This window comes from Brassica napus, chromosome C3 (genome assembly GCF_020379485.1).
Source record: "Brassica napus cultivar Da-Ae chromosome C3, Da-Ae, whole genome shotgun sequence".
Taxonomy (NCBI): domain Eukaryota; kingdom Viridiplantae; phylum Streptophyta; class Magnoliopsida; order Brassicales; family Brassicaceae; genus Brassica; species Brassica napus.
This window is the reverse complement of record NC_063446.1, coordinates 27,157,456-27,180,845: the sequence shown is the minus strand read 5'-3', so window position 1 is coordinate 27,180,845 and position 23,390 is coordinate 27,157,456. Positions and strand designations below refer to the sequence as shown.

At 36.9% G+C, this 23,390-nt stretch overlaps 2 protein-coding genes and 1 long non-coding RNA gene across 5 annotated transcripts; 2 read left to right on the top strand and 1 right to left on the bottom strand.

Moving 5' to 3' along the window:
- Positions 1-1,827: 1,827 nt before the first annotated feature.
- Positions 1,828-4,338, top strand: LOC106383554 (pectinesterase 1-like). The gene is made up of 2 exons (XM_022699520.2): positions 1,828-2,966; positions 3,580-4,338. Exons 1-2 carry the CDS (start codon positions 1,880-1,882, stop codon positions 4,260-4,262), a joined length of 1,770 nt encoding a protein of 589 aa, XP_022555241.1. The 5' UTR covers positions 1,828-1,879; the 3' UTR covers positions 4,263-4,338.
- A 3,277-nt stretch (positions 4,339-7,615) lies between these two features.
- On the top strand, positions 7,616-9,160 carry LOC125584497. Its single transcript, XR_007321418.1, has 2 exons — positions 7,616-8,627; positions 8,729-9,160. It is a non-coding gene; the product is annotated as an uncharacterized LOC125584497 (long non-coding RNA).
- LOC106380665 (1-phosphatidylinositol-3-phosphate 5-kinase FAB1B-like) lies at positions 8,959-15,866 on the bottom strand. 3 transcript variants are annotated; one of them, XM_013820469.3, is made up of 12 exons: positions 15,661-15,866; positions 14,771-15,427; positions 13,945-14,682; positions 13,686-13,839; positions 13,252-13,596; positions 12,307-13,140; positions 11,878-12,209; positions 11,682-11,805; positions 11,471-11,599; positions 9,946-11,367; positions 9,597-9,863; positions 8,959-9,520 (listed from the first exon to the last, which is right to left on the bottom strand). In XM_013820469.3, the coding sequence occupies exons 2-12, from the start codon at positions 15,382-15,384 to the stop codon at positions 9,194-9,196; spliced, it is 5,286 nt and encodes a 1,761-aa protein (XP_013675923.2). In that variant the 5' UTR covers positions 15,385-15,427; positions 15,661-15,866; the 3' UTR covers positions 8,959-9,193. The 3 variants fall into 3 exon arrangements, with proteins under 3 accessions (XP_013675923.2, XP_013675922.2, XP_013675921.2); XM_013820468.3 differs by having other exon boundaries at positions 14,771-15,450; positions 15,661-15,855; XM_013820467.3 differs by having other exon boundaries at positions 14,771-15,862.
- Positions 15,867-23,390: the final 7,524 nt, after the last annotated feature.

Sequence of the window (23,390 nt, the reverse complement as noted above, 5' to 3'; positions counted from 1 at the left end):
AATTTTGTCTTAGATCGTAGTATTGTAAACGAGATAAGAGAATGGGAAACTTTGGGCCTTCAGAATATGGAATTGGGGGATAAGAGATGTTGCCTATTGATAATGGTGATGTTTTATGTTCGCGATTAAAAAACCATGTGTTTTTCTCTTCGAACTTTTTTTGGACAAATCTCTTAAAATTTTCTATTCACTTTTTGTTGTCAACGAAATTTTGTTCTTCATATTTGTTTATTTTCGTAATGTCTAGACAGTGTGCTATAAAACAGATGAAACTATCTTGCTATACATGCATAAGTATATTATAAGGTACCGGTACCGGTGACCCTCCTTTAAACCTTTGCAATATTTATGAGTTTTCTTACAAAAGATATAAATACCACAAGTGTAAATTTACTTGAGTTATATCGTACTTTGAGCGGATCATCGAATACTAGCGTAAACATTAGAGTTTAGAACTTGTTAGATAGTCAATTAACAAAACTTGTTAGTAATCCAACTAATGGTCATGGATTTGTTGGTTACCCAATTCGTTTAAATGAGTCAGCCTTCAGGGCGTGAGAAAAAACATTAATTACATTAGATATTCGGACGCGCCAAACAGAGAGAAATTCAAAATGCATAACTAAACGTAAAAATATTGTTATTTAAATATATTTTGATTAGATAATAAAAAATTATTAATTGTTGGAAAAAAAAACCAGTAACATGTGCAGAGAACTCTTGACACCTTTTTTAATATTTCTCAGCAATTTTTATTTTTCTTATATTACTAATTGGTTTAGAACTCTACGTAGAACGCAACCGTTGGCCATGCTCAATGAAGCTCATTTTTATGGCATTAATCTGTTTGTCCATCTCTTTTAAACAGCTGTTTGTTTCCAACTTTTTTTTTTTGATAAGAGTTTGTTTGTTTGTTTCCAAAGTTTGTTTGTTTGTTTCCAACTTTATGGAAAATATCCGTAATAACACTTTTTATAATTCATATATTGACTTTCTAGACGATGAAATCACACATTCGTATTGCAGACAAAATGCACCCTCCAATAAAGGAAATCTGAATCATTTAGAGGACAAATGAACCAATTAACCTCCCTACAAATAAATATTCTTTGAACACGATATTTCAACAAATGGTATATATATAGAAGTTAGACAGCAAAACTTGTGTAGTATTCTGCAAGAAGCTGATCCCAAAATTAATGTAAAATCAACACACTATCTCATTAACTATATACCATTAAGTTATTATCCCAAACATTTAAAGTTTCCATATTGTGAAAATACTAAAAAGAGTAAGACTTAATAACAAATATTAGAATAGATCTTAAATAAAATCATGACATAACATAAGCATTCAATAAAATGTTCAATCAGACAAAAATAACCAAAATATTGTGTAGACGTTTCCGCCAATTAAAATCCAAACAGCACACGATAAGTAACCACAAATAATTAATTGACATCGATTAAGAAACAGAAAAAGATCATTAGACTTTGAAGGTTGAAAAACTCCTTACTTGTTTTAATTGAGCATTCAATATTTTAACCTTTCTTATACAATAATACCGATCGACCAATATGTTAAATATACTAAATCGACTTTCTCCTATCTGCCAGCTTTGGTAGAATATTTTGCATTGAATATACAATATTCAATTTAAGATATGGTAAAACTGAATAAGGAAACTACCTAATGAAGATAGATTTGAGTTAATTCGTGACAGCATACAATGAATCATCATTTCCTTAAAAAGGAATTTACGCATAGAGTCAGAGAAATATTCGCATTCCACCACAACTATAAAGCCGCATCATCACTTAATCAATTAAACACACACAAACGAACCAAAAACCCTAGAAACGTTTGATATTGGTTTGTATGGATACTCCAAAGTCAGCCAAAGGATACTTCAAAGTAGATGATGAAGCTCAAGAAATGGCCTTGAAGAAAAAGGCGTACAGACGTTTGTTTATTGTGGTAGCCTCCGTCGTGGTTTTCCTCGGTGTTATCATCGGCGCTGCCGTCGCCGTTGCTCGTAGCCAGAGAAACTATCCACATGGCTCGTCCCCTAGCTCAACTCCCGAGTTGACTCCAGCTGCTTCGCTCAAGAGCGTGTGCAGCGTCACACGGTTCCCTGATGCTTGTATCTCAAGCATCTCGAAGATTCCATCGTCCAACACGACGGATCCGGTGGTTATCTTCAGGCTGTCCCTGAAGGTGGTGGTCGACGAGCTCGCTTCGATCTCCGACTTGCCGAAGAAGTTAGCGGAAGAGACTGACGATGAGGGGATCAAATCAGCCCTTCGTGTTTGTGGTGAGATGCTAGACGTGGCGATGGATAGTGTCAACGATACTGTCTCCTCCATGGAGGTTAGAGACGGTAAGAACATCTTGAACTCTGGTAAGATAGAAGATCTCAAGACGTGGCTCACCGCAGCCATAACGTACTACGAGACATGTTTCGACACCCTCGCTGAGATCAGCCCTAACCAGTCAGAGTCCAAGACCTCCATAGTCTCGAAGAACCTTACATCCGCTATGAAAAACTCCACCGAGTTCACCAGCAACAGTCTAGCCATCGTGGCTAAGATCCTCTCTACCTTGAGCGACTTTGGTGTCCCGGTTCACAGGAGACGGCTACTGAGTTCAAACTCGTTCCCATCTTGGGTGAGCCCTAGGACGCGGCGGTTACTTTCGGCGAAGAGTGTAAAGCCTAACGTGATTGTGGCGGCTGATGGATCCGGTGACGTGTGGACGGTTAACGAGGCGGTGGTGAAGATCCCTAAGAAGTCGAACGCAACGTTTGTTATATACGTGAAAGCTGGTACATATGTGGAGAATGTTTTTATGGATAAGAACATGTGGAATGTTATGATCTACGGCGACGGCAAGTCCAAGACGATTATTTCCGGTAGCAAGAACTACGGCGTCGACGGGATTAAAACCTACTATACGGCTACGTTAGGTAACTACTCCGTCTTACTTATTATACTACTCTCGTTACAGTAGATACTGCATGGTTTTAGCCTTTAGGTCAACTGTTTATTTAGAAACTTATTATTCTATAGGTAAATTCATTAGATGCGCATGTTAACCGAACCAATTGATTCCACACTAATCCAAACCAAATCTTAGGCTTTTCATTTTGCTATTTTAGCTTTGTATCAATTATACTTGATTTGTGTTTCTGAACCACATTAGATCCGGTCCAAACTGATTTAAAACAAACTAGGGTTTTAAGAATTCTTCGAAAAGTTAAATATATAATTGAAAACCAATAATAATTATTACTTTCTCCATTTCATAATATCATGTATGATTTTTTAGAAAGTTCTGAATATTTCAGAATGTAAAATATTTTTAATTTTAACTTTATTGAAAATGATTTTATTAATTATATTTTACATTTTGTGATGATTGGTTGACTTATTTTATTTTATATTTTTAGTAATATTTGTACTGTAAAATAAATTTATTAATCTTTGTGTTTCTTATAAACATTTTATACTATTATGAAACAATAAATGGAAGTATATTGTTAGCTACTTCACCACTTTTTTACGATTCACTTCATGCAGGTGTTCTAGGGAGCGGCTTCATTATGAAGGACATCGGAATTATAAACACCGCCGGACCGGAGAAAGGCCAGGCGGTGGCATTCCGATCAGGTTCCGACCATTCAGTCTACTACCAATGCTCATTCGACGGTTACCAAGACACTCTCTACCCTCAAGCCAAGCGTCAGTTCTACCGCGACTGCGACGTCACCGGAACAGTCGACTTCATTTTCGGAAGCGCCGCCGTTGTCTTCCAGGGCTGCAACATCCGACCGCGTCAGCCGCTTCCTAAGCAGTACAACACAATCACCGCCCAGGGCAAAAAGGAAGAGAATCTGCACTCTGGTACCGTGATACAGGGATGCACAATCACGGCCAACGGAAACGTAACCGCTGCGACGTATCTCGGCCGTCCGTGGAAACCGTACTCCACTACGGTGTTTATGCAGTCGGAGATTGGAGCGCTCGTGGGGGCCGCCGGGTGGATGAGGTGGGATGCAGGGGTCGACCCGCCGTCGACTATACTCTATGGAGAGTATAAAAATTCGGGTCCTGGAGCGGGTGTGACCAAGAGAGTTAACTGGGCCGGGTACAAGCCCACTATGTCTGCTGCAGAGGCAGGGAGGTTTACAGTTGATGCCTTTATCAATGAAGAAGATTGGTTACCTGCGATGGGTGTGCCGTATCAGCCACGTTTCTTTTAACAAACCAAAGTTTGTTTTGTTTTTCATTATGTCGTAACCTTATTCTTTGCATTTATATTATTAAAGTGTTGTTTTATTATGTCATATGAAGTTTATTGAAATTCAACAAAGAGGACATTTTTGTTTGTGTCATATCGGCACAAATCCATATTCACACAGTTTCTTTTTTTTGGGGGGGGGGGGGGGGGGGGGGGGGGGGGGGGGTGGTGGATATGTTACAAATTACAATACAAGAAAGGTGTATCATATTCTGCTAAAAGCAATTAACTACAAAGTCTTCGAAATATTATTGTTACAATAAAAAACACAAACGAAATAATATTTTTAAACAATATTTTCTTTATTTCTTGTCTACAAACTCATTGACTAGACTTTCAAAATCAGTATTTCTAAAAATATCTTTTTCAATAGATAAGATTACCAAATCACTTAATTTTTGTGTGACATATTCCAATTAAGTATAAGATTTTACCAGTTTCAGTTTTAAATGTAATCAAAACTGACATCTTTCTATCAACATGTAAGATTATGATAATTATTCATGTTTTGGAAAACCATATAAAAATATTCAAGTAAATAACAAAATAATTGGAAAGAAGAAGAATATTAGCTTAATTATAATGATTTATGAGAACACAAGAGAGATGAAAAGCTTTGTCAATAAGAAATATTTAATTTCTAAAAGTAGTGATCGTAGTAGAAAAAGACGGTTAGTCGACACTAGTGTTATGTTCTTCTGATGCCCTAATTTTTTTTGTAATATAAAAAAAATAGAGTATTTTATCATTATTTTCATTAGTAAGTTAATAATGGATTAATTAACTTCTTTTAATTATGGCCAATATTTGACTTTTTGGAAATCTTAAACTTAAGCCTATATAAATATTTTTATTAGTTAAAATTAGTAATTAATTAATTAAGATGTTATTTTTTAAAGTGATGCCCTAAGCCAAAGTTTCTTTTTGCATAAAAGAAACACGGCTCTGCCCGTAAAAGTAGGTGACAAGGAACCTGTCGTCACCTACTAAATTAACGCACACATTTTTCTTCACGTATTAGTTGGTTTATCCGGTTTAATTGTACATACTTTTTCATTTCTATGTTAACAATATATACAATATATATATATACATATATGAACTAAATTTTATATAACTTAATTTGTCCGGATAAGTTTGATTTCATCTCATTTCAAATTTTATACTGTATGTCCAATAAATATGTATAAATTAGGTGAGCTAATAGTTCACTAACAGGACGCTATTAGTTATACAAAATGCATAATAAATGATGTTTGTCTAATCTACATGTTGTCAATATGCATCTAAAATGCATTAAAGTATTTACGAAAATATGTTAAAAAGTATTTGTAAAAATATCTCCCAATGATAACAAAAATATATCAATTTTAACAATATGGATTGTAAATTTGACCAATTAAATGTATTTCTAAACAAAAACTTGTCTTTTAATATATAGCTTATCATTTATTTTTATATATTTTTACTTAATTTTGCTTATTCTTTACTTACTTTTTGCATATTTTATTTATAATGTCTAAAGATAAAAACTAGTGAAAAAAATAAAAGAGGAAGAAAAGGAACAATACATAAGGTATGGTCATGGCTACAAAAGATCTTGATCTCATAAACTTTTTATTTTCAAACTTCTTACGTCTTGATTCATCTTGGTTTGATTAGAAAAATGAAGAAACTGTCATATGTCCAAACATGATAAGCTGAAATCATTTGATTTGAAAATGAGATAACTTTTTTGTCACAACTCCTACGAGATTTATTCAACTTTGTGGTGATTCTCCACATATTCTGATTTGGAAACATAAATCAGTGGAGAATCACTACGAATTCAAGTGTGATGATATTCAAAGGATATTTATTGGGAGAATCACCACGAGATTTATTTTCTTTTACTTTTTGTAGGTTGGAAATGTATTCAAGTATGATATTCAAAGGATATCCATTGGGATTTTACAATCCTTATTTTTTCAAGTGGAAGAGATATAACCAGATGAATGAAGAACAAGAACGATATTATGATTGATATTATGTTGATTGATTTGTGTTTCTGATTTTGTTTTCATTTCTGTAAATGACAATTACCTTTTTTTATCGTGATGGTATAATACAAATTTTCTCGAAAGTATTTTGAAATTTATTTCTGTTAAGGAAATCTTAATAATAAATATTTTAAAATATTTATGCTATAAAATATTAATTAATTAATTTAATTAATTACTGAACAAATAATTATATGGTTTAATAATTTATTATTAATCATTTTTTTTTACAATTATGTAACTGATATTAATATTCAAAAATTAATTATAAAAGTTATGGCAAATAATTACATCATTTATATTAAATGTTGCAAAAGTTAACATCAATTTTGGCAAATGACACATATTAATATCAATTATAATAAATGATGCAAATATACAAAAAATGATGTAAATTATTTGTATCACCACTTTCAGAGTCATTTATATAAGTGATATAAAATTCACTTATATCATTTATAATTGATGTAAATATCTAAATAAATGATTCAAGACACCTGATGTTTTGTAGTGGAAGTTGAATAAATCTCATAGGAGTTGTGACGAGAAGTTACCTCACTTTTATATCAGGTGATTGTTGTCAAAAAAATGAGGTGATTCCAGTTTATCATGTTTGGACATATGATAATTTCTTCGTCATTCAAATCAAATCAGAATGAACCAAGATGTTAGAAGCTTGATTTTGAAACATAAATCAGTGGAGAATCACCACGAAGTTGAATACATTTCATAAGAGTTGTGGTAAGAATTTATCTCACTTTAAAATCAAGTGGTTTCAGCTTATCTTGTTTGGACATATGGCAATTTCTTCGTCATTCTAATCAAACCAAGATGAATCAAGATGTACGAAGCTTGATTTGGAAACATAAATCAGTGGAGAATCGCCACGAAATTTAATAAATCTCATAGGAGTTGTGACAAGAAAATTATTTCACTTTCAAATCAGGTGATTACAGCTTATCATGTTTTTCGTTTTTCTAATGGATGTTAAGATTTGTTCACAAACACTATAATTAGAGTTAATATTAAACCATCACAATAAATTCTTCTTCCTCACATATCTTGGAAAGATTGGGATTCCTCTTAGTGCAAAACTGGCGTTTAACAAAATCTCTGATTTGGAATGTGCAGACCTGATTGTGGACTTGAGGCTGAAAAATGGTTTCGTTATATAATAGGTGATTTGAGTTGGTGGTGAGGTGGCCTAACAAGCACATGCTTATATAAAATTTGGAGTTCGTACGTCAATCACTACACGATAATATAAGTGGACGAAGATCTAGAAAAAAAGCTTTAGTGACGTATATAACCTCATATCCCCTTAATCAGAGACAACAAATATTAAGTTATAATTTTAATTTAATCTTTCATATACTAAAGTACCGAATAATCAATTAGTAGTAGTATTATCTTAGCTAACAATACTAGATTATTTGCATTTAGAATATTCGACATGAATCTCTCACAAATTAAATACTAATATAACTAGTGAGAGATATGGTGAAAAAAATTCCGATGCTGTCCATATACTCGCATAAATTCATCGATTACAGAAAAAAATTGACTGGCCAACCTTTCATTAGATAAAAAGTAAGAAGAAAAACGAATCACTAGGAAACAAAAGAAGAATATGAGAGTAATGACCCCACGACAAAGACGCTATGGGTGTGACTGAATAACACAACTAGCAGTAATATTATTGATGAAAAACATTTACTCTACTTCCAGCTGAAATTCTACCAATCAGGGTGAAACAAAATTTAATAATCTTACGCTGATTACTATTCAGCAAAGAGAAAATTATTTTGCTTTTGTTCCTCATGGTTTTGTGGAGGAAAAGAGTTACGCTCATTTCCACATTTTATTCCTTTTTACTATTACACCCTATGAACTTGTTAATAAAGTGACCGGCCTTATCAGCTACTCCACTAAAGTATATGCATCTTGTGTCTATTTAAACTATAAAATCTTTTCAAAATAATTAAACTAAGATTCAACCAATCATCATAGTTCATAAGTTTTTGTTTGTCGTTTTATCATGCTCCTGAGACCTATAAACCAAACATTTTGTCCCAAAAAGAAGAGATCAAACTTTCATCTGAAAAGGAAAAAACACAGAGCCTATGGCATATTCAAGTAAACGGTGTCTTCCTCTGCAAACACCATGTTTTGTTCCAAAGACAGTAAGATCAAACACTTTGATGCTTCAATAGAGTCAAGTTAAAGTTAAAGTCAAGCAAGTCACAGTTTCACAGCCTCGGCCTTTAAGATACTCCCACAAGAACACTGTAAATTCCTTTCTTCTATATTGTCTAGAAGTGGGTCTTGAATTTTGAGAACCAATTCGCAAACTATAATTTTTGACAACTGGTTTTTGTGTTTGGATCAGGTAATACAAGAGATTGCAGAAAAGCATGATGGTCAAAGACTTGAAACTACTTCACAACATGAGCCAATGATGATCAAATGGAGCAGCTTTGCTTCCTTTTAAATCTTTTTTTTTTCTAAGGCCTCTTGAATAAGAACGTACAAAAAATGGCTGTGAGAGAAGTAACAATTTGATTCTTCTTGTCTCTCTTTTGTAAGAACATAAACATGAATGTGTCCAGCATCAAAACATATATGAAAAGAATCTCATATACACAAGAAAATGTCATTCTTTACAGTATAAAAATTGAAATAATCTCACACCTTTCTGATGAAAACTTAGACAATCCCCTAAAACTCTACAAGAGAGAAACCAATGAAGGAAGAATCATAACCGAAGAATAGTGCTCCCAAATGCACTAACCAATGCACAAAAACCAATTTCTATACAAGACAAAAAAACTTTGATATTATGAGGATTCATGTATCACTCGGCTTGTGTACCGGCTTGAGAGGTTTCTTCAGGTTGATCAGACCTGGAGTTATTAGCAATGACATTAGGCGGAGACCATTGATCGGGAACCATGAGGAAGTAAGTCGTCATGGCCTTTCTGAATCTTCTCTTGTATTGCTTTGGAGAGATAACCGTTGGTGCTTCATTCTTTGGTCCTCCTAAGATTCCCGTAAATTTCACCCAAGACTCTAGATGTTTGTCCCATGTGTACTGCCTCAAGAAGTCGATAATCCCGAGAACTAACTCGTTCTTTTCTTCATCTACGCCTACTAGCAACGAGTAATCCATCACATCACCCAACTGCAAACACAAACACAATACATACACGTTTATAAAATTTACATGAGTAAATGATTTGCATCAGAGTAAAACTTACTGCAAGAAAAGCGGTATCGTTCCAGACAGCTCTTTCCAACAATCGTTTAGCTTTGTTACCAACGAAAATGGGAGAAGTTGGCATTGCTTCAATCAAGTTCTGATCCAACAAGACCTTGTTGCTCCCACTAGCGTCAGGGTTGTATCGCGCTCGGGATGATCCTTTGAGGTCATAAAGCCGCTTCACAGTTCTTCCAAAGAGAAGATTCTCCATTATCAGAACATCCATCTTTGTTTCTTTCCCGCTCTTAAGTTGCTTTGTTGCGACCTATAAACACAAATACATACTCTCATTAAGAATGAATCAAACCTGACCAGAAAAAAATCTCTCTCAACTTAGCAGTTAGTACCTGATAGATTCCCAAGATTTTTGCCAAACAAGTTGGACTTTTCGTGCTGATAGACTCGGATAAATACTTGAAGTAAGCAGGTGCAAACTTGATGAACGATTCAAGTTCTGTCTTGGTGACTTGCTTGATGATGAAACGATCGTCAAGGGTTTTAGCAAAGAAGACATTGCTCTTCCCACCTTGAGCTCCCCATTTCTTACACCGGCTAAGAGACCTTATATACTCAAGTTCCGAAGGGATACATATACCTCTCAAGGCCTCAAACCGTTTTGCATAGTAACAAGTAACTGTGTACTTGACTTTTCCAAGAGTGCCGTCTTCTCCGTATGAGACTCGAGCATGTAACGCTTTTGTATATGAGAGCGGGTCCAGACTGCGAGATGAGGACATTGAGAGTATACTCTCATCCACCGAACTTGTGCTTCTGCTAGGGTCAAAAATGGTGTCATCAACTGGGCGAGGGATGTTCAGTTCAGAAGTATACGAAACTAGAGATTCCCCTTCAACAGAAATTTGGCGTTGATACTCCGGTGACGTCAAGGCGTATGCGATCATACTTGTGGGTTCATCATCATACACCGGAACAACGATATCATTGATGCCTACGGGAAGAAGTAGCCTTGGTCCACCTTGAAGCTCTGCCTCTCTAAAAGATGAAATATAGACAGGGCTATGCTCTCCAAATGTATCGAGCTTCTGAGAGCTAAGCAAAAAATTCTTGTTGATGGAGCGGTAGAAATTGAGGAATGGCACACCTAACCAGCTTACAGAATCTTCTGAGCTCTCATAATCTTTACTCGGTAGAGCAGGTGAAACTGGATACGCCACCTTGAATTCGTTTTGCTGTTCTGGGAGATCTATTGGAGGGAAAGTTGAAGAGTTTGAAGGAGGAAGCAAGATCTTAGTATTGGTTGGAATCTCCCCTGATGTCTGACGCTCGCCTATCCATGCTGCATCAAGAGTAGCTGATAGATTTTTCATAACTATCTCGCCATCAGACTGTGTCCTGCGAACATCGAGTTTACTTTCCAGAGGTTCAGAACTATCAGGTAAGGTCTTGCTGGGAGAGACTTCTCCACCATCTTCCTTTTCCGGATTCATATCTAAATTCGTATCCGCTTCCTTCTGAACCTTAGTGTCATCGGTAGAAACACCATCAGGATTCTGATCAACCTCTGAGCCAGAAAGAAGAGAGTTAGTCCCAGCATTCATCTCGGGGAGGGTCTGGCTCTTAGCCAAGGGTACTTTCTCATTTTCATCACTACACTCAATCTTAGATAAACTTGATGCATTAATCAAGCGGTGATCCCACATATATGACTGAAAAATCAGCTGCCTGCGAAGCCGGTACAGCTCAAGAATATCCACTTGAGGTTGGCCTTCCTTCACCTCCCTGTGCAACATCATCTTTTGAATATTATCCTGAAAGAAATGTCAGAACGTTACAAAACAAAACCTTTTGTCTTAAAAATAATAATTGTAGTATATTGGTTTTAAGAAAACTCTTTAATACATAATTTATTACCTCGAACTCTGCTTTCTCTCTTTGCAGCAATTCTTCGAGTTCACCAATTCGACGCCTAAAACCTTTTGCTGCAATTTGACTAATAGCATTCAATACTTCAGAAAACAGAAGCTCGGCTCTCTCTACCACCTGAATAATAAAAGGGAAGACAAGTCAGTTAAAATGTGTGAGATTTCAAAACCGCATCCCAGTAAAATCACAGATATTTAACCTCATCTGTCTCTCTCTGTATCCAGTCCTGATTATCATAGTTGAAACTAAGAACTGATGGTGGAAGGTAGACAGAATTAACATCTATAGTAGCGTAACGGAAGCAAGCAACCATGTTCCCGAATCTGCATGGGTACAACTTGTTAGAGCAAAGGAATACAGAATTTTTCAGACATGTTTCACCATTTTGAAAGTACCCGTAGAAACGAAGACAGTCTCTATGGAGAGAGTGGCCACAACATGCTACTCTACTGGCAGCTGCGTGATTTGAGAAACTGAGCTCCAGAAACTTCCCAAAGGATAATCCCCATGCAGCATCAGACATCACCACTCGTAGAGTCGCGGGAGGAAAACCGTCAGGTCGAGGGCATCTCAGGCATCTATGCCACATCCAAATCTTCCCCTCCTTTTCACCAGGTAAGAGACAATCTTGAAGCTTCTTGACAGATATCGTAAGGCTGCCTTGTCGATGAGTGTAACAGTGAACGTGAGCTTCTGATGGCATCTCACATGAACGACACCTGTAACCCTGCAATTCGAGCATGTATTTAAGTTACCATATTAATATGTAAGCTGCAGTAGAGAAGTCACACTGTAAAACATATATAAAGTAGAAAAAAACCTACCTGATCGAACAAATGATCTCTCAAGAACCGTCCCAAGGGTTTATCGAAACTACCATAGTACTTTATCCGGAAGAGATGAGACCTCTCACACACAGTTCCTTTCCACACTGATCTGGACGATAGAGAAACCAAGATGCTTTGGTGATCAGAGGGTGCCGGAGGAAACTCCTCTTTTTGAGATTGTGGTTCCTTTGGAGTCTCACTGTTTTGTTGTTGGATGGCCGTAAACTCTGTACCATTGTCCTGGTTTTCTACTACAACGCTCTTACTACTTTGAGAACTCTGTGGCACAACGCCTTGCCCTGATGAATGTAGGGAACTGTCCAATATGTCTGTTGGGTTGCTTTTGTCGGCCAGTGCAGATCTTTCAGAAAAATCTGCGTTTCTTCCAGCTATCAAACGGTCAGGCAAATTCAATGGAACATTATAGCGTGAAAATGTGAAACCCGGAGTTCCTTCTCTACCCTGCCAGCCTGAACCATTGGGTATCAGAGGGTTTATGTCCTTCTGGATGGATACATTAGCAGTGGTTGAAAGCAACTCAGATGCTGGGACACTGTTTGCTCGCTGTGGTTCGGAACCAGTTAGCATTGTTGGAGACTTTTCATATGCAGAGACCATGAAACCTGGCACAGTAGATATCGAACGTTCAATGCTCATGGATTTATCTGGAAGAGCTACCGTAATCGGGGAGTTCAAGGGGAGTTCTGGTGAGGCTCCTTCGTCAGCAAGAAACGATGTCTCCAGTGCCAAATGATAAGCTGCGAAAACTCCATATTGGACCACATGCTTCACTTTTTTCAACTCTTCTTCATTAGCACCCCTAAGCAAAATCTGATGAAGAGAGAACACAAAAAAAAAAACAAGAAGTAGTTATGAAGCAATCAGATATAAGAGATCTGCTCAGCGTTTTTTTTTTTAATTCTAATGGCTAGGAGTGCTTACTGTAAAGCCTAAAGGCCTTGGACAACCCTCAAAATACATCAACGTCTTCACTACTTTCTTTCCAGCTTGACCAGCTGAACCATGTTCTTCAAGAAACCTATCCACACGAAAATTCTCACAGTAACCCAGCTTTTGAGAGGAGAGGTGGTCTACTGAAGGAATTATCTGAGCACCAGTGCAGCGAGCAATGCGGTCTAAAAGTGGCCTCTTAATGTTTAGAACAAGAGATATGTCTTTGGCTAGAAGGTACTCTTGCGCAAATCGAGAAACTGATTTTTCGACTAGTAGAATGTTTGGACGTTCAGCGTGAATCTTTGCAACAGCCATCTTTAGATGATCCTTTTCCTGATACACCAAAATAAGTAAAATGAGTTAAGGCATAACTAAGCAAACTCCATATATAACCACCAACGAGAAGAAACAAAATATTTCACCTGTTGCAACAAAGTATCAAAACTCGATAACTGGTTCGAGACCCTCTGATACTCAAGCCCACCGCCTAGAATCAATAGTCGAGCGTTCTCAATCTTCGCTCTCATTCTCCTATGAGCCACGTTTTTCTTGCAAACAACTCCTTTAACCACCATGCTGTAATTTGATACACGGACAAAACTTCATATGTATCCAGATAAAATGAAGCACTATGGACTCAACATTAGTCTTTTGAGATTTAAGTTTTGTTGGTTCTGTTACCTATCATGTCGGAACCCGGAAGCTAAGCACTTAACTTTGACATAGCCACCAGGATCCATTCCTCCACTTTTGCTCATATCAGGCTTCAATAAGTTAGCCGCCTCCCAAGAAAGAGAGGTGATGATCTCTAACCAGCTCTCCTTCCCCTCTTCGTCGCTCACAGGGATGTTCTCGACTTGCAACAACTGTGCAAGCAAAGCCCTAAAGTGCCCATCAACCACATTCTTCATAGCCTTCTTGTGCTCTTCACTTGTTCGATCCTCGCTACGGTACTCTCCACTTCCAAAGCTAGCGGAAGGTCGCAAGTATCCCCACTCACCTGAGGCCTCTCCCTCATTATCTTCCTCATCATACAAAGGACTTTCTCTCTCATCTTCTTCATTTTCCGGGTCAGGTGGGACCCACAAAAGTCCATTGTTCTCGAAATCCACCGGTTCCGCCACTTGGTCATCTGGCGGAGAAGGAGCTTCAGATTCGTCACGACCATCATGCTCGTCTTTCTTCTGGAACTGCTCTGCTCCTTCCCCAATCAGAGACTCAAGACAATGGTGAATGAGTGGAGAGCCGCTTAAACTTTTCTGGTCAGAGGTTTCGCCACTAAGATGCTTACAGAGCCCATCACCACCTATGCTCGTCTCCTCATATTCCATTGGCCCATAATATTGATTAGCTTGAGGAGAATGGCTCGTATCAATATCAGTCTGGTATACACCATACTCATCGTACTCATCATCACTCCTGATACATAAAGGAAAAGAAAAGAAAAAAACAAATTACCCACAAGACCTACCCTAGAGCTTGTTTGCAGTTCAGAAGAAAAGAGTACCTATTTGAAGCAAAGCGAGATGGATCTTGCACATCTGTAGCGATGAAGCTGTTCCTCCTCGAAGTTTCTTTGCCTTTTCTCGTCGTGCCTGCCTCCATAGACGATACACCATGCAAACTGACATCAGAACCACGTTGAGCCCTTTGGTAAGGACCAACTAACCCCGGCATGGAGCCAAGAGCGAAGCTACTACTATTAGCAGTGGTACTAGTCTTCGAGCTAAGAAGACTGGACTCCGAAGGCGAGGTGCTAAGCTCAGGGACATTCGAAACGTGAGCCCCACCATCACCTTGCTCCTCCCACTGCCTGAAACAATAATTACAAACACGGATCCTCTCCCACTCCTCCCGAGGAGCTCTCAAGTCACTCCCAGCCAAAGGTATAGAGTTGGCAGTACACTTGCCGCAGAAAACTCTCCCACAGAGACGGCAGTGGTGCCTGCGGTTGATGAGAGTAAACTGACAGTCACACTCGTAGCAAACACGACAGCTCTGATCAGGCATCCAGAAGTCCCTGGACACGGTAGCTGGCTCTGATCGCCAGGGGATCCAGGATTTGACCAGACCCACAATCTCGGAGAGTGTCTTGTTACTACTACTATCTCTTGTATCCATCTAAAACCTCCCCAACCATAATGCTATGACGGTCATGGAAAGTCTATAGAAATCCAAAACTTTACCCTAATCAAGAGAGATAAACGCTAAAACAATGCTTTGATCCGGATCCAATTATCACGAAATCAATTGGGGGCGATCAAAGAAACGTTTTTTTTTTTTTTTTCTTTTCAAAATCGAGCAAATTCATCATCATCAGGGATCAATCATCTGCAGAATTGAAATCGAAATTCGAAACTTTTGGAAACCCAAATGAAGTGATCGCATGGGATTTACCTAAAAGAGAAAGCTTGAGGAGTCACGAGAAGGAGAAGATCGTCTTGTGTTTTTGATTGACTGATAATTCATGGCAGGGATAGCGACATCGTCAATAATCCGCGTCTTACAGTTTTAAATTCATTACACCGTCGCGTACCTAATCTTAACTCCCCACACCATTATTATTACATTTAATTTTTTGCCTAATTTATGATTTTTTTTTATATATTCAGGTATATGATTTGGCGCAGAATATCTGATATATATGGACCAAAATACTTTCGAAATCCCATAATTGCAGTTATTAATACTGAAAAATTACTCAATGACTCTGGTTTTTTTTTCTTTAAAAGGAAATTGAGGATCGTCGTCAACAAACCAAAAAAAAGGATATTGAGAATATTAGGAAAAAAGTAAATGAGAATCAATAGCACATACTTTCAAATGTATATTACAAGTATTGAGAACTCGTCGAGAAAATATTTTACAATAAGAAAAATAATTAAAGGGAGAATATAAGTTCAATTTCTTAAATGAGAATCTTTGAAAAATCATAAAATTTTATAAGGTGCATTTGTCTCTCACAGATTCACTCAGTTTTTTATTTAGAATTAATTAAATTAAATTTAATACAATACTAATATTTTTAAGATACTCTTGAATTAAGTATATAAAGAATAGAGATATCTTAACTAGCAAAAAAAAATTATAAAGAACTAAAAAATAATTTGGAAACTTTAAATTTTATAAAATTTCCTGGAAAATTATATTCTTGTTAAATGTAGACATATTGTTCTGTAATATTTAAAACCACTAAAAATGTGGATTCCATAAATAGATGAATTCCAAAAAAAAAAAAAAAAGGTTTCAAAACAAAATTTGTGACTTCCTTTCTTTCTTGTAGTTCTATCGGTTGTTTCTTTGTCCATACAAAATGGTATGGTATCACTATCAGATAGTTTTTAAATTATTGTAATTAAATAACTTTATCATGTAATTTTGAAAAGCAAATATAACATAGAGAATTCGGAGAAATAATATAAGAAGAATATGGGTTCCTGGAGATATAATTTAGCCTAATGTGGAGTTTAATTGTTGTATATATGCAGAGATCAAAGCCAAAAGAATAGTCGGTCGGCAAGAAATGCATAGAGATCATATGTACGGAAACATATACATCACAATGATGCTCCTCGCTCTGCGTATCAATGGGGTTACCTGACAAGAGACTGTCTTCCTCGTGAGGCTGCGAAGCCTCAACTACCTGAATACTATTGTTGTTATTATGTGGGAAGCAGGTGGTTTCTCTTGTTTTAAAAATGCCATAAAATAATATAAGACCCAATTTTAAGAAATCACAGCTGTGATATGATTGTACTGCTGTCCAATTTTTTTATTTCATTGTCAATATTGCAAACCCAGTTGTAGTTTTAAGAGATTATCTTCTAAGCTAAATAACAAGATCTAAAGTCTGATCTTAATTATAAACCAATAATGCTTTGTCATTATTTCAAAACCTTGATTTGGAAGTCTAAAACCATAGGGTCTAAGAACAATTCTAATGCAAATTTTCAAAAAAATATTCTAGTAAAAAATTAACAATGATAAAAAAGAAAGAAATAGGAGTTCTCACTTGTAAACCTAATATATATAATCGGTTCATATTTATTTTGAAGGTAAAATTTTAATATATATAATCAAGTTTTATTAAAATTATTTAATTGTTTTGGTTAAATATTTTTTCATGATATTTGAAAGACAAACCTGCTTTAATGTATAATATAAATTAAATCTTTCATAAGTTAAATATACTAAAAATGGAACATATTAATATGGTGAATTATAATAAATGATCGGTTCATTTACGGCATGTATTACTCGAAAAGTATTTCAAATTTGTATTATGCAGTGGGTTATGTTCTCGGGATATGCAGATAGGGCATATCATTAAAAAATTGGAACAGATATCTGAACTTTTTTGTCACCCGCGATACAATACCAACTTTTTTATTTTTCTTATTTGTTTCTGTAATGAAAATTTTAATGTTTGGATGGGAGATATGACACGGCATTTGCTTTCTTTGATTTAATAATTCCCGTGAGGTGTATTTACTTGTTTCCAGAAGCCAATCAAATACGCTTTGGTGTCTTTCTTTCTTCACAAGAAATTTAAAGAACGTTATCAACAATGAACAATCCCTCTCTTCTTCATTTTCTAATAGCTATTAAAAATATCTAAAAGAATAAAATAACTAGTCATTACAAGAGTCAACGAGGATCCGGATGCAAATATTATGATTAAAGGAATAAAGAGAACTCATATATTCATTGAAGTCATTTCAACTGATATTTGCAATCGGAGGTAGAACTTACAAAGTTTCAGTGATTTGTTTAACATGTTGCGGGATTGAAGAAACTTGAATCGCCCATATTAGTAGCAACAAAGCACCAATCCACAAAGGATTACAGTCAGTGGCAGAGCTACCTTAGACCCAGGGGTGTCAAGTGACCGATACAGAATCTACAATTTTAAAAAATGGTAAACTATTTTCCGGAAAGAGAATGTGAAAGCTCCGGTAGCTACGCGCCGTGGAAATCTTGTGTGGTGCGAATTCGAACTTGGATCTCTTGAGGATCCACAGAACGTTTTGACATGTGGTCGAATCAAATCTCTTAGAAACACAAAGAGTTATAAGAACAACTTTTTTTATTAGCTTTAGAAACTACTCAAAACTAAAGCTCTCAATATGTTTCCCTCAGATCAGATGGAACACCTCTCCATTAGACCTATATTTATATGAAAGACAATTCCCTTTAACATGTGGGATATGGAAAACACAAACCTAACCTAAATAGAAACTTCATTTTCCTATTTCTAGGTTTCTTTATTGTGTTTATCTTAACATATTAAACATCTAATAATATGTTAAGTTTCCACAAGCTTGGAATTATCCAACATTCACCCTCTTAATTCCAACTTGAATTAGGGAGATCAATTTCTTGAACTCCGATTAAGCTCCTCATTTGCTTGAACATAATCCTTGCTAATGGCTTGGTAAGGATGTCAGCCTTCTGCTCAACACCCGGCACATGCTCCACTTCGATATGCCCGTTCTCCACACACTCACGAATGAAGTGATACTTCTTGAGTACATGCTTACTCCTTCCATGGAAAACTGGATTCTTGGTTAGAGCAATGGCTGATTTGTTGTCGATCCTAAGCTTGACTCTCTCGCCTTCTTTGCTTAGTATCTCACTCAACAATTCCTTGATCCATATAGCTTGCTTTGCTGCTTCTGTTGTTGCCATGAATTCTGCTTCGCATGATGACAATGCAACTGTCTGCTGCTTCTGCGATGTCCAAGTGATCAGTGATGAACCGTAGTAGAATGCATGACCTGACGTGCTCCTCCCTTCATCGAGATCAATGTTGTGATTGCTGTCACTATAACCAACGACACTCCTTGACCCATCTCTCTTGAAGAACAGACCGTAGTTTGTTGTTCCTTTCACATACCGCAATATGTGCTTGATGGCTTGTTCGTGAGAGTCTCTCGGATTGTGCATGTATCGGCTAAGAACACCTACTGCGTAACACAGGTCGGGTCTTGTGTGAAGCAGATACCTCAAACATCCTATGATTCTTCTGAACTCGGTAGCATCTATCTCTCGCTCATCTTCAGCTTTTGAGATCTTCAAATTCACCTCCATTGGAATTTGAGTTGCGTTACACGACTCCATCTTTGTGTCACGCAGGATTCCTTGAGCATACCTCTCTTGTTTTATTCTGATTCTGTCTGCTCCTTGAATCACCTCTATGCCAAGGTAGTACGTTAGCTTCCCTAGATCTGACATCTCGAACTTCTTAGACATCTCCTCCTTGAATTGCCTAATCACCTTAAGTGAAGTTCCTGTCACAAATAGATCATCAACGTAGATGGCAATGATCAAGACGTCTCCTCCTTCAGTCTTGCAGTACACTGATGGTTCCTTCGTGCACTTCTCAAATCTCATCTCCTTAAGAACCTGATCAAGTTTCACACTCCATGCTCTGGGTGCCTGGCGTAACACATGCAACGTCTTGTGTAACACACAAACTCGATCTGCTTCTCCTTTCTTCTCAGAACCAGTTGGTCTATCTACAAGCTCCCATATCTTGTTTCTTGTGATAGACACCAACTCGTCTTCCATAGCTTCAACCCAATCTTCTTCACAAGATAAGTTGAACTCATCTCAGGTAATCTCTCCTCCTCTATTGGTGCATCCTAGATTGAACACATCTGAGGCAACCTCTCCTCCTCTATCGGTGCAACCTAGATTGAACATAGCTGAGGCAAGCTCTCCTCCTCTATCGGTGTGAGATCTTTTGAACCGATAGAATGCCTCATGATTATCTGCTGTCGTTGGTGGTGCGGTTTGTCCACTCAAATCTCCAAGCATTAATCTTAATGGCTTTGATGTACGAACCATGGCCTTAGTCAAGAGTGAGTCTCTGGTTTGCTTCCCTGCGAGAAATGTGTCACACACGCCTTCTTCGTGTGTTACACTCGGGAATGAGTGTCTCGTTTGCTTCCCTGCGAGACATGTGTCACACACGCCTTCTTCGTGTGTTACACTCTGCATTCCTACGACCATCTCCTTCCTTACCATATTGTTCATCACTCCATAGCATATATGTCCTTGTCGAGCATGCCACCTCCATGTAGCATCTACGTCCCTGACATGTAAACCCTCCGGGTAGCTTATCTCCATAGGGGTCTTGTAGAGACGGTTTGGAGATCTTGTCACACGAACTAGCAACCTTCCATGCGAATCTGTGAGCGTTAGGTAGACATCTTTCATGTTAACCTCACATCCGTTTTCTGTTGCTTGCCCAAGACTTAATATATTGTGCTTCAGATCAGATATGTAGTTTATGTCCTTGAGTGCCTTCTTCTCTCCAGTCTTGCACACAAAGGTAACCACACCCTTTCCTACAATGTCAACACACGATCCATCACCAAACTTCACCTTCCCTTTGGTGTTGAGATTCAAACTCGAAAAGAACTCCTTGTTCCCTGTCATGTGATTGCTCGCTCCATTATCCAAATACCAGACACTTACACCGCCTTTGTCGATATCAAGATTCTTCGGAATCACCTTATCTTCGTTCAAAAACACCACCTCATGTACATAGAGTGCATCAGCCTCTTCTGTCTCGTTTAGGTTGGTTTCTTGATTCTTCTCTGTCTTTTCGGGACAGACAATTGCGTAGTGACCAGGCTTGTCACATCTCCAACATATCAGCTTTGAACGATTCTTCTTCGAGTTGTTATCTTCGGTGTGTGACGCACGGTTTTGGTTGTGTGACCTACCTCGACCTCTGCCTCTACCGTTTCGTCCCCTTCCTCTACCACGGGAATTCTCATAGCCCCTCTGACTATGCTCTTCATTGTTCGAAAACATCAGTTTCCCTTGGTCTTCTTTCTGAGTTTCTTCTCCTACACGCTCCTCGTACGCCTTAAGCCTTCCAACTATGTCTTCAAACCCCGTCGAGTTGAGATCTAGGACTTGCTCAAGTGATGCTACGATCTGGATATACTTGTGTCTTGGAAGACCCTTCAAGAACTTCTTGACCATCTTGGATTCTTCTATGTTTTCTCCCAACGAGGTTGCTTTGGGTGATAGGCCCGATATCTTCTCCGCGAAGTCATCGACCGTATCTCCATCATCCATCTTCAACCTATCAAACTCCGTCATCAACGTCTGAAGTCTCGCCTCCCTTACACGATCAGCTCCTAGGTGTCCCGACTTGATGGCATTCCAGATCTCTTTTGATGCGGTTTGTTCTCCCACCTGGAGAATCAAAGTCTCTGGAACACATTGAAACAAAAGAGCTATCGCAACATCGTTCTTCTTTTGATCATCTGAACCGGGTTCGATTGTGTCCCACACTTCATGAACACGTAGTAGAACCTTCATCCTCATCGACCAAACTGTGTAGTTTGTCGGTGACAACATCGGACATTGGATGGATGTAGATCCAAAGTCCTTCGTGCGTGGAGCCCTAGTCACGTCAGCCATCTTGCCGTCGCGATCTCTTGTTCACAAGCACCAGGATCTTAAGCTACAACTTAAGCTTAGATCGAGTCTCCAACCTGAGGCTCTGATACCAATTCAAATCTCTTAGAAACACAAAGAGTTATAAGAACAACTTTTCTTATTAGCTTTAGAAACTACTCAAAACTAAAGCTCTCAATATGTTTCTCTCAGATCATATGAAACACCTCTCCATTAGACCTATATTTATATGAAAGACAATTCCCTTTAACATGTGGGATATGGAAAACACAAAGCTAACCTAAATAGAAACTTCTTTTTCCTATTTTTAAGTTTCTTTATTGTGTTTATCTTAACATATTAAACATCTAATAATATGTTAAGTTTCCACAAGCTTGGAATTATCCAACATCGAAATCTACAATTTAGTTTTTTGGCTTGTATACAAAGCTATTGTTGTGGTGAACTGGTTAATATCTCCCTTTATGACCCATATGTCTTGAGTTCAGGTCTCATTAGCATACCTTTTTAACATATCTAAAATAATTATGACCCATGTAAAACTAAATTATAGCTCCGTCACTGATTACAGTGAGCCATAATAATGCTAATCCTTCAGCTTGAAAGTATTATAGTTTTAGACTAAGCAACCTTCGAAATAAAATCAGTATAAGAAGGCCTCAGTATACGTCAATCGTCAATGGTAACTCATCAATTGTCCACTTCTCCTTTTGAATCCATATTGCCATGATCTTCCACCTTAGATTGTGAGTCCATACTTGAATCTACCATCATAGTTTGTTGCTACAAGATTCTGATAAAACTAAATGGACAATGATAACAATTTTATAAACATTTTGTTTCTATATTTAGAAGTAAAGTTAGCATTGTTCCACATTTTCTTGAAGAACTCTATTGTGAAGATATTGAAGTAAAAAAAATTCTCTATTACAAAATAGATTATACAATTGGTTTGGAAATACATCATGGGTCTCATAAATTATACATTTTTATATTGCAGCATAACCTTTTTCTTGCCATATCTTGGTTATGGTGTTGGGCCGTAGAATGTGTTTGTTTGAAGTCAATGGACTCGGGTTTACACGCCCAAATTGTTTTTTTTCACGTATCTGTTTTAATTTAAACCGATTTTTTTTAAGCGCGGATACTATTTTGTTGTTTTATCTACAAATGGATTGATAAGTCTTTTGCTTTGATTATATAAAATATCACATGATCAAGTTTCAATTATGCGGGTCTGTTATTTGTTACTTAATTATATAAAAAGTGCGGGTACTATTTTTGTTGTTTTATCTACAAATAGAATAATAAGTTTTTTGTTTTGATTATATAAAATATCACATGATCAAGTTTCAATTATGGGAGTCTGTTATTTGTTACTTAATTATATAAAAGTGCGGGTATATGAATTGTTGATTTTTTCTATAAATTAAACATAAGTCATATAATTTGATTATATAGAATAAGAAATTTTATAGAGTGTACAGTATGAAGAAATATTTATTTTACAATGTCTCACGCAACCGTTTTGTTTGTAAATAAGTTAAACAATGGTTGTATTTCTAAACATATAAAGTGGCCCAATTTTTTTTTAGTTTTGAGATAAAATCTTTAAATCATTTAGTTAGAAAATTTCAATATCTGATATTACTTTTTAAAATTATTGCAGATTTTAATTTATTTATTAT